Source organism: Oncorhynchus kisutch, linkage group LG14 (genome assembly GCF_002021735.2).
Source record: "Oncorhynchus kisutch isolate 150728-3 linkage group LG14, Okis_V2, whole genome shotgun sequence".
Lineage (NCBI taxonomy): Eukaryota > Metazoa > Chordata > Actinopteri > Salmoniformes > Salmonidae > Oncorhynchus > Oncorhynchus kisutch.
Window position 1 is genome coordinate 80,231,612 of NC_034187.2, and position 16,454 is coordinate 80,248,065.

The 16,454-nt window shown below is 48.3% G+C and overlaps 1 protein-coding gene across 2 annotated transcripts in view; it reads left to right on the forward strand.

The window, feature by feature from the left end:
• Nucleotides 1-14,187, forward strand: part of LOC109881183 (AT-hook DNA-binding motif-containing protein 1-like) — a 36,670-nt gene extending 22,483 nt beyond the window's left edge. For both annotated transcript variants that reach the window (XM_031789038.1, XM_031789037.1), the window contains 3 exons: nt 9,730-11,339; nt 11,489-13,227; nt 13,455-14,187. In XM_031789038.1, the coding sequence (XP_031644898.1) occupies nt 9,906-11,339; nt 11,489-13,227; nt 13,455-14,163 (3,882 nt within the window). In that variant the 5' untranslated portion in view covers nt 9,730-9,905 and the 3' untranslated portion in view covers nt 14,164-14,187. The remainder of the gene's footprint in view (nt 1-9,729; nt 11,340-11,488; nt 13,228-13,454) is intronic.
• The last annotated feature ends 2,267 nt before the right edge of the window (nt 14,188-16,454 follow it).

Genomic DNA, 16,454 nt, shown 5'->3' on the forward strand with positions numbered 1-16,454 from the left:
CTCTCGCTGTCTCGCTGTCTCTCTGTGTCAGTGCTGCTGCCTGTCTCTTAGCAACAACTGCACACCTGTTAAAGCTTTTCCACACACATCCATAGAGACACACACACGCACACACACACACACACACACTCAAACACTAAGACACGCACAAACTCAAACACTCAGACATGCGCACACACACACACACACACATACACACACTCAAACACTCAGACACGCACACACGCACACACTCAAACACTCAGACACGCACACACTCAAACACTCAGACATGCGAGACACACAAACACACACACACACACGCACACACACACAAACACACACACACGCACACACACAAACACACACACACACACACACGCAGTATCTGGATATCTCCTCTGAGTGTGTGTGACAGAGAGGCAGATGATTACATATACAATGACTAGAACTGTTAACTCCTCCCACTTGGATAAATGAATATCTCTACAGTCTAGCTCATTAACTGCAGACTTCTATTCAATCCTATGGTACCAATGACACGTTAGTGGTCAAGTGTGGCTCAGTTGGTAGAGCGCTTGTGGGTTCGATTCCCGCTGGGGACACCCGTACAGGAAATTTTGTGCGTGACTGTCTTCTTGGATAAAAGTGTCTGCTAACAATGTTATGCTATGGAAGACAGATTCATTATTCTCTAGTCATCTCGTCCCGGTGTCTGAATCAGAAAGGGTTTAGAGATCTGATGCTCTGTCTCTCTCAGACTGACAGTCAACAAGTTGTTTCCTAACCCAGTCGTATGGGCCCCAAGCCGTGGTACACCTGTCTCATCTGATGCTCTGTCTCTCTCAGACTGACAGTCAACAAGTTGTTTCCTAACCCAGTCGTATGGGCCCCAAGCCGTGGTACACCTGTCTCATCTGATGCTCTGTCTCTCTCAGACTGACAGTCAACAAGTTGTTTCCTAACCCAGTCGTGGGGATTCCAAGCCGTGGTACACCTGTCTCATCTGATGCTCTGTCTCTCTCAGACTGACAGTCAACAAGTTGTTTCCTAACCCAGTCGTGGGGATTCCAAGCCGTGGTACACCTGTCTCATCTGATGCTCTGTCTCTCTCAGAGTGACAGTCAACAAGTTGTTTCCTAACCCAGTCGTATGGGCCCCAAGCTGTGGTACACCTGTCTCATCTGATGCTCTGTCTCTCTCAGACCGACAGTCAACAAGTTGTTTCCTAACCCAGTCGTATGGGCCCCAAGCCGTGGTACACCTGTCTCATCTAAAGAGCTTCAGACAACGTTCACACCACCTGAACTCATCTGAGTTGATGTTTTGGTGTGTGTGTGCGTGCACTTGCGTGTGTAATTAAACTTGTGTCCTGAGGTTATAGTCCTTCCTGTCTCTGTTCGGATAGAATCTTAATGAATTAATATGTTAATTAGAGAGAGAGGGGAGGGACACAGACAGAGAAAAGATAGATAGCGAGAGAGAGGGAAGGAGGGAGGGAGAGACAGCGAGGGAGAAAGAGAAGGGGCAGAGAGAGAGGGAAGGAGGGAGGGAGAGACAGCGAGGGAGAAAGAGAGGGGCCAGAGAGAGAGGGAAGGAGGGAGGGAGGGAGAGACAGTGAGGGAGAAAGAGAGGGGCCAGAGAGAGAGGGAAGGAGGGAGGGAGAGACAGTGAGGGAGAAAGAGAGGGGGCAGAGAGAGAGAATATTGCGAGACGTGAGAGAGGGAGACAGGGACAAACACCACATTTTTATTTAATTTTATTTTTATTTCACCTTTATTTAACCAGGTAGAATAGTTGAGAACATCTTTATTTAACCAGGTAGGCTAGTGAGAACACCTTTATTTAACCAGGTAGGCTAGTTGAGAACACCTTTATTTAACCAGGTAGAATAGTTGAGAACACCTTTATTTAACCAGGTAGGCTAGTTGAGAACACCTTTATTTAACCAGGTAGGCTAGTTGAGAACACCTTTATTTAACCAGGTAGGCTAGTTGAGAACATCTTTATTTAACCAGGTAGAATAGTTGAGAACAAGTTCTCATTTACAACTGCGACCTGGCCAAGATAAAGCATAGCAGTGAGAACAGACAACAACACAGAGTTACACATGGAGTAAACAATTAACAAGTCAATAACACAGTAGAAAAATTAAAGGGGAGTCTATATACAATGTGTGCAAAAGGCATGAGGAGGTAGGCGAATAATTACAATTTAGCAGATTAACACTGGAGTGATAAATGATCAGATGGTCATGTACAGGTAGAGATACTGGTGTGCAAAAGAGCAGAAAAAGTAAATAAATAAAAACAGTATGGGGATGAGGTAGGTAAATTGGGTGGGCTATTTACCGATAGACTATGTACAGCTGCAGCGATCGGTTAGCTGCTCAGATAGCAGATGTTTAAAGTTGGTGAGGGAGATACAGTGGGGCAAAAAAGTATTTAGTCAGCCACCAATTGTGCAAGTTCTCCCACTTAAAAAGATGAGAGAGGCCTGTAATTTTCATCATAGGTACACTTCAACTATGACAGACAAAATGAGAGAAAAAAATCCAGAAAATCACATTGTAGGATTTTTAATTAATTAATTTGCAAATTATGGTGGAAAATAAGTATTTGGTCACCTACAAACAAGCAAGATTTCTGGCTCTCACAGACCTGTAACTTCTTCTTTAAGAGGCTCCTCTGTCCTCCACTCGTTACCTGTATTAATGGCACCTGTTTGAACTTGTTATCAGTATAAAAGACACCTGTCCACAACCTCAAACAGTCACACTCCAAACTCCACTCTGGCCAAGACCAAAGAGCTGTCAAAGGACACCAGAAACAAAATTGTAGACCTGCACCAGGCTGGGAAGACTGAATCTGCAATAGGTAAGCAACTTGGTTTGAAGAAATCAACTGTGGGAGCAATTATTAGGAAATGGAAGACATACAAGACCACTGATAATCTCCCTCGATCTGGGGCTCCACGCAAGATCTCACCCCGTGGGATCAAAATGATCAGAAATCCCAGAACCACATGGGGGGACCTAGTGAATGACCTGCAGAGAGCTGGGACCAAAGTAACAAAGCCTACCATCAGTAACACACTACGCCACCAGGGACTCTAATCCTGCAGTGCCAGACGTGTCCCCCTGCTTAAGCCAGTACATGTCCAGGCCCGTCTGAAGTTTGCTAGAGAGCATTTGGATGATCCAGAAGAAGATTGGGAGAATGTCATATGGTCAGATCAAAATATAACTTTTTGGTAAAAACTCAACTCATCGTGTTTGGAGGACAAAGAATGCTGAGTTGCATCCAAAGAACACCATACCTACTGTGAAGCATGGGGGTGGAAACATCATGCTTTGGGGCTGTTTTTCTGCAAAGAGACCAGGACGACTGATCCGTGTAAAGGAAAGAATGAATGGGGCCATGTTTCGTGAGATTTTGAGTGAAAACCTCCTTCCATCAGCAAGGGCATTGAAGATGAAACGTGGCTGGGTCTTTCAGCATGACAATGATCCCAAACACACCACCCGGGCAACGAAGGAGTGGCTTCGTAAGAAGCATTTCAAGGTCCTGGAGTGGCCTAGCCAGTCTCCAGATCTCAACCCCATAGAAAATCTTTGGAGGGAGTTGAAAGTCCGTGTTGCCCAGCAACAGCCCCAAAACATCACTGCTCTAGAGGAGATCTGCATGGAGGAATGGGCCAAAATACCAGCAACAGTGTGTGAAAACCTTGTGAAGACTTACAGAAAACGTTTGACCTCTGTCATCGCCAACATAGGGTATATAACAAAGTATTGAGATAAACTTTTGTTATTGACCAAATACTTATTTTCCACCATAATTTGCAAATAAATTCATTAAAAATCCTACAATGTGATTTTCTGGATTTTTTTTCTCATTTTGTCTGTCATAGGTGAAGTGTACCTATGATGAAAATTACAGGCCTCTCTCATCTTTTTAAGTGGGAGAACTTGCACAATTAGTGGTTGACTAAATACTTTCTTGCCCCACTGTAAAAGTCTCCAACTTCAGTGATTTTTGCAATTCGTTCCAGTCACAGGCAGCAGAGAACTGGAAGGAAAGGCGAGGAAAATTGAGACTCTGCATGCAGAATTCTGCAAAAATATCCTCCGTGTACAACGTAAAACACCAAATAATGCATGCAGAGCAGAATTAGGCCGATACCCGCTAATGATCCAAATCCAGAAAAGAGCCGTTAAATTCTACAACCATCTAAAAGGAAGCGATTCCCAAACCTTCCATAAGGAAGCCATCACCTACAGAGAGATGAACCTGGAGAAAAGTCCCCTAAGCAAGCTGGTCCTGGGGCTCTGTTCACAAACACAAACACTGGGGCGGCAGGGTATCCTAGTGGTTAGAGCGTTGGACTAGTAACCGGAAGATTGCAAGTTCAAATCCCCGAGCTGACAAGGTAAAAATCTGTCGTTCTGTCCCTGAACAGGCAGTTAACCCACTGTTCCTAGGCCGTCATTGAAAATAAGAATTTGTTCTTAACTGACTTGCCTAGTTAAATATATATATTTTTAAACAGACCCCACAGAGCCCCAGGACAGCAGCACAATTAGAACCAACCAAATCATGAGTAAACAAAAAGAGAATTACTTGACACATTTGAAAGAATTTACAAAAAAAACAGAGCAAACTAGAATGCCATTTGGCCCTAAACAGAGAGTACACAGTGGCAGACTAACTGACCACTATGACTGACCCAAACTTAAGGAAAGCTTTGACTATGTACAGAGTCAGTGAGCATAGCCTTGCTATTGAGAAAGGCTGCCGTAGGCAGACATGGCTCTCAAGAGAAGACAGGCTATGTGCTCACTGCCCACAAAATGAGGTGGAAACTGAGCTGCACTTCCTAACCTCCTGTCCAATGTATGACCATATTAGATACACATATTTCCCTCAGACTACACAGACCCACAAAGATTTCGAAAACAAACCCAATTTTGATAAACTCCCATATCTACTCGGTGAAATACCACAGTGTGCCATCACAGCAGCAAGATTTGTGACCTGTTGCAACAAGAAAAGGGCAACCAGTGAAGAACAAACACCATTGTAAATACAACCCATATTTATGTTTATTTATTTTCCCTTTTGTACTTTAACCATTTGTACATCGTTACAACACTGTATATAGACATAATATGACATTTGAAATGTATTTTGGAACTTCTGTGAGTCTAATGTTTACTGTTCATTTTTTATTGTCTATTTCACTTTTGTTTATTATCTACTCCACTTGCTTTGGCCATGTGTTAACATATGTTTCCCATGCCAATAATGCCCCTTGAATTGAACTGAAAGGGAGAGAGAGAATACTGTGAGAGACAGTGAGAGAGGAGACAGGGAGAGAGAGAATACTGTGAGAGACAGTGAGAGAGGAGACAGGGAGAGAGAGAATGACAGAGTGAATTGAATGGAGTGAAAGATCGATGGTCTGTAGGTATTATTGATTATGTGTGTATGTGTCTAGGTGAGGTTGTGTGTCCCCAGTTGTATCATTAAGCACAGGAATGTAGAGGTTTCTCCTTGTATGCAACCTCTATCTCCACCCTCCTCTCTCTCTGACCCCCCCCCCCCTCTCTCTCTCTGACCCCCCCCCCCCCCCCCCCCCCCCCCCCCCCCCCCTCTCTCTGCTATAATCAGAGACATATGTTGGAGAGGAAGGCTGGCTGATGATGGACAGGATTGTGTTTAGTGTGTGTTTGGTATAGGGGTGTTTAAGCTACCATTCCATTCTCATTCCCTTTAAAAAAAAGTTATCTATCTATATATATCTCTCTCTCTCTCTCATTATCCCTCTATCTATCTGTCTCTCTCTCTGTCTATCCCTCTATCTATCTGTCTCTCTCCCTGTCTATCCCTCTATCTATCTGTCTCTCTCTCTGTCTATCCCTCTATCTATCTGTCTCTCTCCCTGTCTATCCCTCTATCTATCTGTCTCTCTCTCTGTCTATCCCTCTATCTATCTGTCTCTCTCTCTGTCTATCCCTCTATCTATCTGTCTCTCTCTCTGTCTATCCCTCTATCTATCTGTCTCTCTCTCTGTCTATCCCTCTATCTATCTGTCTCTCTCTCTGTCTATCCCTCTATCTATCTGTCTCTCTCTCTGTCTATCCCTCTATCTATCTGTCTCTCTCTCTGTCTATCCCTATATCTATCTGTCTCTCTCTCTGTCTATCCCTCTATCTATCTGTCTCTCTCTCTGTCTATCCCTCTATTTATCTGTCTCTCTCTCTGTCTATCCCTCTATCTATCTGTCTCTCTCTCTGTCTATCCCTCTATCTATCTGTCTCTCTCTCTGTCTATCCCTCTCTCTCTCTGTCTATCCCTCTATTTATCTGTCTCTCTCTCTGTCTATCCCTCTATCTATCTGTCTCTCTCTCTGTCTATCCCTCTATCTATCTGTCTCTCTCTCTGTCTATCCCTCTATCTATCTGTCTCTCTCTGTCTATCCCTCTATCTATCTGTCTCTCTCTCTGTCTATCCCTCTATCTATCTGTCTCTCTCCCTGTCTATCCCTCTATCTATCTGTCTTTCTCTCTGTCTATCCCTCTATCTATCTGTCTCTCTCTCTGTCTATCCCTCTATCTATCTGTCTCTCTCTCTGTCTATCCCTCTATCTATCTGTCTCTCTCTCTGTCTATCCCTCTATCTATCTGTCTCTCTCTCTGTCTATCCCTCTATCTATCTGTCTCTCTCTCTGTCTATCCCTCTATCTATCTGTCTCTCTCTCTGTCTGTCTCTCTCTCTGTCTATCCCTCTATCTATCTGTCTCTCTCCCTGTCTATCCCTCTATCTATCTGTCTCTCTCTCTGTCTATCCCTCTATCTATCTGTCTCTCTCTCTGTCTATCCCTCTATCTATCTGTCTCTCTCTCTGTCTATCCCTCTATCTATCTGTCTCTCTCTCTGTCTATCCCTCTATCTGTCTCTCTCTCTGTCTATCCCTCTATTTATCTGTCTCTCTCTCTGTCTATCCCTCTATCTATCTGTCTCTCTCCCTGTCTATCCCTCTATCTATCTGTCTCTCTCCCTGTCTATCCCTCTATCTATCTGTCTCTCTCCCTGTCTATCCCTCTATCTCTCCCTTATCTCTCCATCCCTCCACCAATCAGAATGTGAGTTCTATTCATCATTTCTCTGCTTCCCTCTGCTGGTTAATATGTGTGTGTGTGTGTGTGTGTGTGTGTGTGTGTGTGTGTGTGTGTGTGTGTGTGTGTGTGTGTGTGTGTGTGTGTGTGTGTGTGTGTGTGTGTGTGTGTGTGTGTGTGTGTGTGTGTGTGTGTGTGTGTGTGTGTGTGTGTGTGTGTGTGAGTGTGCGTGCTCATCTAGTCAAACATCACGGCTATCCTGTTAATATCAATTCAATTCAATTCAAGGGCTTTATTGGCATGGGAAACATGTGTTAACATTGCCAAAGCAAGTGAGGTAGATAATATATAAAGTGAAATAAACAATAAAAATTACAGTAAACATTACACATACAGAAGTTTCAAAACAATAAAGACATTACAAATGTCATAATATATATATATATATATATATATATATATATATACAGTGTTTTAACAATGTACAAATGGTAAAGGACACAAGATAAAATAAATAAGCATAAATATGGGTTGTATTTACAAAGGTGTGTGTTCTTCACTGGTTGCCCTTTTCTCGTTGGCAACAGGTCACAAATCTTGCTGCTGTGATGGCACACTGTGGAATTTCACCCAGTAGATATGGGAGTTTATCAAAATTGGATTTGTTTTCGAATTCTTTGTGGATCTGTGTAATCTGAGGGAAATATGTCTCTCTAATATGGTCATAGATTGGGCAGGAGGTTAGGAAGTGCAGCTCAGTTTCCACCTCACGTTGTGGGCAGTGAGCACATAGCCTGTCTTCTCTTGAGAGCCATGTCTGCCTACGGCGGCCTTTCTCAATAGCAAGGCTATGCTCACTGAGTCTGTACATAGTCAAAGCTTTCCTTAATTTTGGGTCAGTCACAGTGGTCAGGTATTCTGCCGCTGTGTACTCTCTGTGTAGGGCCAATCTCTCTCTCTCCTCTCTCTCTCGCTCTCTGTCTCTCTCTCTCTTTCCTACTCTCCTACTCTCCCTCTGTCTGTCTGTCTGTCTGTCTGTCTGTCTGTCTGTCTGTCTGTCTGTCTGTCTGTCTGTCTGTCTGTCTGTCTGTACTCTCCCCCCCCCTCTCTCTCTCTCGCCCCCCCCCCCCTCTCCTCTCTCTCCTTATTTCTCGCAGCTGAGAGAAAGAGTAGAGTGTATAGTGTGTGCATTTACACTACTGCGGTACTGACGACCCAATGAACTGCAGACAGCCAGCCAGACCACAGGATATAAAACACTATCGACCATATAGCTCAGGAGTTGATTGTTAAATGCCAGCATTGGGATGTTATGTTGTGTCAATGTTGTATCAATGTTTCTTCTTGGTTACAGTATAAGAATAGTTTCTCCCCCAAATTCAAGTATGTTACCTCAAAGTTACTGGATCTGTTACGTTAAAGTAATTGTGGTCCAAAATTAATGTTTCCAAACGATCCCAATCCTAAATGAATGTTTCCAAACGATCCCAATCCTAAATGAATGTTTCCACACGATCCCAATCCAAAATGAATGTTTCCAAACGATCCCAATCCTAAATTAATGTTTCCACACGATCCCAATCCTAAATGAATGTTTCCAAATGATCCCAATCCTAAATGAATGTTTCCAAACGATCCCAATCCTAAATTAATGTTTCCACACGATCCCAATCCAAAATGAATGTTTCCAAACGATCCCAATCCTAAATGAATGTTTCCAAACGATCCCAATCCTAAATGAATGTTTCCAAACGATCCCAATCCTAAATGAATGTTTCCAAACGATCCCAATCCTAAATGAATGTTTCCACACGATCCCAATCCAAAATGAATGTTTCCAAACGATCCCAATCCTAAATGAATGTTTCCACACGATCCCAATCCTAAATGAATGTTTCCAAACGATCCCAATCCTAAATGAATGTTTCCAAATGATCCCAATCCTAAATTAATGTTTCCACACAATCCCAATCCAAAATGAATGTTTCCAAACGATCCCAATCCTAAATTAATGTTTCCAAACGATCCCAATCCTAAATGAATGTTTCCAAACGATCCCAATCCTAAATGAATGTTTCCAAACGATCCCAATCCTAAATGAATGTTTCCAAATGATCCCAATCCTAAATTAATGTTTCCAAACGATCCCGATCCTAAATTAATGTTTCCAAACGATCCCAATCCTAAATGAATGTTTCCAAACGATCCCAATCCTAAATGAATGTTTCCAAACGATCCCAATCCTAAATGAATGTTTCCACACGATCCCAATCCAAAATTAATGTTTCCAAACAATCCCAATCCTAAATGAATGTTTCCAAACGATCCCAATCCTAAATTAATGTTTCCAAACGATCCCAATCCTAAATTAATGTTTCCAAATGATCCCAATCCTAAATGAATGTTTCCAAACGATCCCAATCCTAAATGAATGTTTCCAAATGATCCCAATCCTAAATGAATGTTTCCAAACGATCCCAATCCTAAATGAATGTTTCCAAACGATCCCAATCCTAAATGAATGAGAATGATCGGTATCATCTAATTCCATCTTCTCCCTTTAACATTACGTTGAATCTCTGTTAGAATCTACTGTTTGGAGTGTGTTGAATGTATGTATTCCTCTCTCCTCAGCTCCCTAAATTCTCTGGATAGAGGCATGTGACTTCAGCAGACCACACATAAACAGACGGAGGGAGAGACGGAGAGAGAGACAGAGAGAGAGAGCTCACTGGGCCTCAACACTCTCTGACATCACCATCCCCTCTGTGACATCACTTTGACATCATCATCACCATCGACCTCTGTGGATGAGCCGCCTGCCTGGACGCCTGCGGTCAGGTGGAGGTGGGGGGGTGGGGCATGACGGTGGGGCCTTGGCGGAGGAGCAGGGGTGTGAAGGGGAGCTGGCGACATGGGGGAGGGAGGTGGCAGCAGGGGTACAGGAGAGGGTCATAGTGGAACCCAGTGCTGAGGCTGGAGCTCAAGGGACCCTTGACCTTTCACCATCACCCTCGCCCCCCTCCCTGGCCAACGGGGTTCACAGAAGGCCTGGCCTTGGAACACGCCGACGCTGGCAGACAGAGACACACACCGATGCTTTAACACACACACCAGGACAGACAGGAGTCACAGGCATGCAGATTTACACGGATCTCCAAATGCACACACCTGCGGACACTCACACACACCTAACCGCTAACACACACATGGATGCTCACACACACTCGGACTCTGCCGGTCCAGAGCAGCCCAGAACTGTTTCATCACCAGAGACTCACACCAGATCACCTCAGCGACAGGTCCTCTTGCCTGTCACTCATTCAGCCTGCACCAATCAGCAAGTTGCTTCCTCTCCCTGCAGCCCGCTTCCTCCACCCTCTGCAAACAGAGACAGGCCCCCGGCCATTAGCCCTGCCCATATTGGACCAACACCTCTAGATCTCTCTAAACCCTCAAGAGCTATTGGCCCAAATCCTACAGGCCCTTCTCTTATTGGTCCATCCGGTTCAAACCCTTCTACTATTGGCCCAGACCCTGTAGATCCCTCCCCTGTATCTGTCGAAGGAGAGAGGAAGTATGCGCTCCGTAGCTCCGGTCGACCTCGCTTCCCCTGCCAGCTACGCAAGTCATCCCGCATCCGCCGATCCACCGAGGATGGAGAGAAGAGGGGAGGGAGGGAGAGCGAGAGGGAGGAGGAGATGGCAGAGGAGGAAGAAGAGGATGAGAAAGAGAGGGTGAGTGTACATGTAAAGGTAGGGCGCCCCACAGTGGAGGAGTGTTTACCTGCAACCTCGAAGCCTGCTGACTCAGCTGTACCTGTAGCACCACGCCCTTCACCACACCCTTCAACACGCCCCTCGCCACGCCCTACACCACACCCCACCTCTCACTACGCCCCCCGGCCAGCGCCCAAACCCAGAACTTCAACCAAACCCCAACCTAGACCTTCAACCAACGCCAAACCAAAAGCCCAACCCAGACCATCGATGAAAGCCTCGCCCAAATCCTCGCCCAGACCAGCGAACAATCCCAGACCAGCGACCAATCCCAGACCAGCAACCAATCCCAGACCAGCAACCAATCCCAGACCGGCAACCAATCCCAGACCGGCGACCAATCCCAGACCAGCGACCAATCTTTCGCCTTGTCCATCGATCAATACCGTGCCCCAGCCGACAGTGAAGAAGGAGGTGCCTGATGATCTAGTTCCTCCCACTAAACAGAAACGGCGGTTCGTTGGTGTGAGTTCAAGTTTTAGGATATTATTACAAAGCAGTCAAAATAACCCAGAAGCCATGTTGTTATTTTGTTGTCTGACATCCACCAGATTTTAACCAGGAAAATAAAGGTTATAAAATAATGTTTTTTATTGTGTTTGTCTGTTTCCCAGGTGAGGCGTATCGTGGTGAAGGTGGCTCGTATCCCGGTGAACCTCAGCCGACGCCAAAAGAGCTACAAGATTTCCTCCATGGAGACCGTCGTCGGACCAGAGAGGGGTGGGGCCAGTGGAGAGGGGGGGTTGGAGGGAGCAGAGGGGGTGACATCGGTGGTCCGAGAGCCAACTGCGCTCCTTCGCATGAAGAACAATGGGAAGAATGTGATGGTCATGTTCCCGCCTGGAGAACTCCCGGTGATCCTGAAACGCAGACGTGGCCGACCTCCCAAACAGGTTGTACCGGGAATGCCGGATAAAACAGGTGGGAATTTCGCCGTTGCCAGTGGGAACGGCGAGCCCAAGAAACCTCGTCGGCGCCGGCGGGCCAAGCTCCCATCTCCGCAACCGTCGTACGTGAACGACACCAACGACGTCAAGACAGAGTACGGAGACGTTCTGTCCAAACTGGCGTTCCTAAACCACCAAACGCCTGCCACCGGCCGCTGCTCCCCACCACGCTGCTGGACACCCAGCGAACCGGATAGCTTTCACACGCCGTCCAACAACCCTGGGATCTCCGCCCTGCTCCACCGACTCACAGGGTTCAGACGCAGGGGAGGGAGGGGTGGTGGCGTAGGGGGCAGGGGAGGAGGTGCAGGAGGGGCTGGGTGTGAGAGCTTCAAGAGCTCCTTCAGTGACTTCTTCGAGACGATCGGGAAGAAAAGGAAAGTGACCCCTGCTCTGTCAGAACCAGGGTTACCCAAGAAACGAGGGAAGGGTGGGGGAGGCAGGGGAGGAGGGGTTGCAGGGGGGGAGATGGGGGCTGGAGGTGAGGGGTGGAAGCCGATGAGAAAACGACGCTCGTGCAAGAATGGGGTTCTGAAAGGGGAGGCAGGATGTCAGCTGGAGCAAGACTGGTCTAATGGTGGAGGTGTCTGGGAGGATGACCGGGGAGGGGAGAGGGAGAGAGGGCCGGGGGCGTACCAGGCCTGTGGTTCCCTGAGGGGGGACTTCCTGCCCTGTGAGGGGGGAAGAGCATACGGCAGCCCTGGGGGCAGCAGAGAAGGTGGAGGAGGTGATGAAGTGCAGGGTTTGTTCGCCGGATATTTTCGCTCCCTGCTCGACTCAGACGACTCCTCCGACCTCCTGGATATCTCCTCCTCTCGGCCTGACCCCAGGAAACCTCCTCCCACCCCGAGCTACGACTCCTCCAGCACTGCCCCCGGCCCAGGTTCTCGCTGGTCCCCAGCCTTCCCCAAGAGCAGCCCCAAAGGAGAGGCAAGGGAGAACCAAACCCAGGTCTCTTCATCCTCCTCTTCCAGACCTCCTTACAGCTACTACCTTTCCCAGAACTCCCCCACCACTTCCTCCTTCCCCAAGTCCACCCCTCCCTCCCTCTCTCTGCCTCGCTCTCCCAGTTCCCCCCATCCCTCCTCCTACGGTCACTACCCGTCCGGCTATTCCTCCTCCTCTCCTGCGGGGGGCAGTGCAGCACCACAGAGACCCACAGACTGCAGCTTTGCAGCCTACGGGGCAGCAGGGCTGGATAAGGCCTCCACAGTCCCCACCGTGGGCCAGGGTCAGATGGGCTATTCCAATTTTTCCAAGCGTGGATATGGGGGCTACCCTGGGCAGGTCGGACCATCCTCTCCAGGGGGAGGGGGGTATATGGCCATGGCCAAGAACAACCCCTTCCATTCCTCATCATCTCCAGAGGGTTACAGACACTACCCCTCCAACCAGTGGAACTGCAAGTAAGTAGCTTCAGGTCTAAATTGTCTGGAACCACAGAGTTGGGATTAGAGTACAATCCTACCCTAACTTCTTCTATAGTCGTATGTGTTTGAGATACATAACACCGTAACACTAAATCCCTGATCTATAAATCACTTTGGGTCCTAAATAAGTACTTCTTAAAGCCCTTCACCAACTGTGCAGTTTTAAAAAAAATAGAGTGAATAAAATGTGCTGTGTGTTGCAGGCAGGGCTCCAGTGGCTGGGCGTGGGACAGTCTGGCTCATCATTACCCAGGAGGCTACAGTGACTACGTCACCCCAGGCCCCAGCGAGCCCAAAGACATCCTGGACATCTCTAACTACACCCCACAAAAGGCCAAGCGACAACCCTTCCTCGAGAGCCTATCAGAGTCCTCCTCTGACTCATCCCACCTGGGGGTCACCGGGTCAGGAGGCGGGGTCAGTACCGGAGGTGGGGGCGGAGGCTCGGGTTCAGGTTCCGGAGGTGGGGCATACAGGCAGGGTGGAGGCAGGGAGTCTCTTCCTATTGGTGGAGAGGGAGGTCAAGGCCAGTCCAGCCTATCAAGTCTGGAGAAGTTAATGATGGACTGGCATGAGAGCGCCTCAGGCCCCTCTTACAACTGGAGCCAGAACGTTCTCTTCCAGGGGCAGGGAAAGCCCGGACGGGGGCGCAGGAAACGGAATGCTGCCGAACCCCAAATGGAAAAGGAGGGGGGGGGTGGACCAGGACCGGAGCCCCCCCAGACTCTCCCACCAGCCCCCCAGCCCAGACACAGTCCCACACCTCAACCCAGGGCTCTGGTGCCAAACGCAGTGGGATTGGGGGGCGGCAGGGTAGGGGGGCGAGGGGAGGCAGGGGACGGCTGTGCCCGTCCCCAAGAGAACGCCCCCCAGGGGGGAAGAAGGGTAAGGCTGCTGGGGGTGGGGATGTAGGAGGAGGGGGTACTGCTCAGGGGGGGTTGTTCCAGGAAGGCCTTGACTACTTCAGTGGAGACAGCAGCAGCCTCTCCCCCCTCCCTACCCCTGCCCTACACCTTGGTTACCCCCCCGAGCCCTGTGAGTACCCCTCCCCAACTCCTTACTCCGCCCACCCCTCCACCCCGTCCTCAGAGGAGCGTTACCCAACCCTCTTCCCTGGCGAGGCCTCATCCTCCTCTCTCTCCCCTGGAATGACTTCCACATCCTCCTCCTATCCTCCCAAACTATCCCCCGCCCCCCAGCCCTACCACCCCCCTCTCACCCCTGCTCCTCCCCCCTCCTCCTTCTCCCCGTCCTGCTCCCAATCGCCACGGTTACTGGCCCACTGTGGAACAGCGCTGAGCCCCCCCTATCGTAACCCGGCAACCATCTCCAAGGACCATTTCACCTCCCAGTATGATTCTCCCAGCTGCTGTAGCTCCCCTTGTTGGTACAGCGGGGCATCGCTCAGTGGCAGCACCAGCCCTCACACTAACACACACAACGCTACACACACACACACTAACACACACAACGCTACACACACACACACTAACACACACGACAACGCACACGACAACGCACATGTACGCGCTAATGTGAACCCTCACGCTAGCCCTAACAATCATCCTGATCCTAACGCTTCTGCACACCCACACACCAACACACACCCAAACCCCGACCCTCACGCAAACATGAGCCCACACACACACTCCAACCCCAACACCAACCCTCACACGCACAACAACCCCCATAGCAACAAACACCCGCACACAAACACACACCACCTTCATTCAAACCACAACCAACATCTTCACCCCCACACTCACACTCATCCTAACATGTATACAAAGCCCACCCTACACACTAGCCCCCACCCCCACCCCAACCCTAACCTCTCCCCCCACTCCCACCCCAACCTCTCCCCTCTCCCTCACCCCCACCCCAACCCTAACCTCTCCCCTCACCCCAACACTAACCTCTCAACACACCCCCACCCCAACCCTAACCTCTCCCCTCTCCCTCACCCCAACCCTAACCTCTCCCCTCTCCCTCACCCCCACCCCAACCCTAACCTCTCCCCTCACTCCCACCCCAACCCTAACCTCTCTCCCCATACTCACTCCCACCCCAACCCCCTGCTTTACGAGGAGCGGCCCTCTCACAGCACGATGCCCCCCCATGGACCCCCCCACCCCCACAAACGGGACCTGCCCCCCCACCTCACCTCGGGGCTAAGGTCAGCCCCCCTGCAGCTTTCCCCGTACCCCTCCCCCCACCACAAGCCCCCCCAAGCCTCCTTGCCCCATTCTGAGGACATGGGCTACCCCCCGTGCCCTGGGATGCACCCTCTCTACCCCCCACAGCCCACACCTAGAGGAGGAGGAGTGCTCTGTCAGCTTCTAGACACCCCCAGCGATGACAGCTTCAGTGTCACCAGCCTGTAGGCACAGGTAAGACACTAGATGTCTCTATTAAAGGGTTAGATCCACCTGTTTTGACATTTATAAACATCTGTTAAGGTAATTAAGGTAGTCTAACAATCACATCATAATTCCAGTTTCTCTCTCTCTCTCTCTTTGTCTCTCTCTCTCTCTCTGTCTCTCTGTCTCTCTCTCTCTCTGTCTCTCTCTGTCTCTCTCTCTCTGTCTCTGTCTCTCTCTGTCTCTCTCTCTCTTTGTCTCTCTCTCTGTCTCTCTCTTTCTGTGTCTCTCTCTCTCTGTCTCTCTCTCTCTTTGTCTCTCTCTCTCTCTCTCTCTCTCTCTGTCTCTCTCTCTGTCTCTCTCTCTGTCTCTCTCTCTGTCTCTCTCTCTCTCTCTCTGTCTCTCTCTCAATTCAATTCAATTCAAGGGGCTTTATTGGCATGGGAAACATGTGTTAACATTGCCAAAGCAAGTGAGGTAGATAATATACAAAAGTGAAATAAACAATAAAAATGAACAGTAAACATTACACATACAGAAGTTTCAAAACAATAAAGACATTACAAATGTCATATTATATATATATACAGTGTTTTAACAATGTACACATGGTTAAAGGACACAAGATAAAATAAATAAGCATAAATATGGGTGGTATTTACAATGGTGTGTGTTCTTCACTGGTTGCCCTTTTCTCGTGGCAACAGGTCACAAATCTTGCTGCTGTGATAGATATGGGAGTTTATCAAAATTGGTTTTGTTTTCAAATTCTTTGTGGATCTGTGTAATCTGAGGGAAATATGTCTCTCTAATATGGTCATACATTGGGCAGGAGGTTAGGAA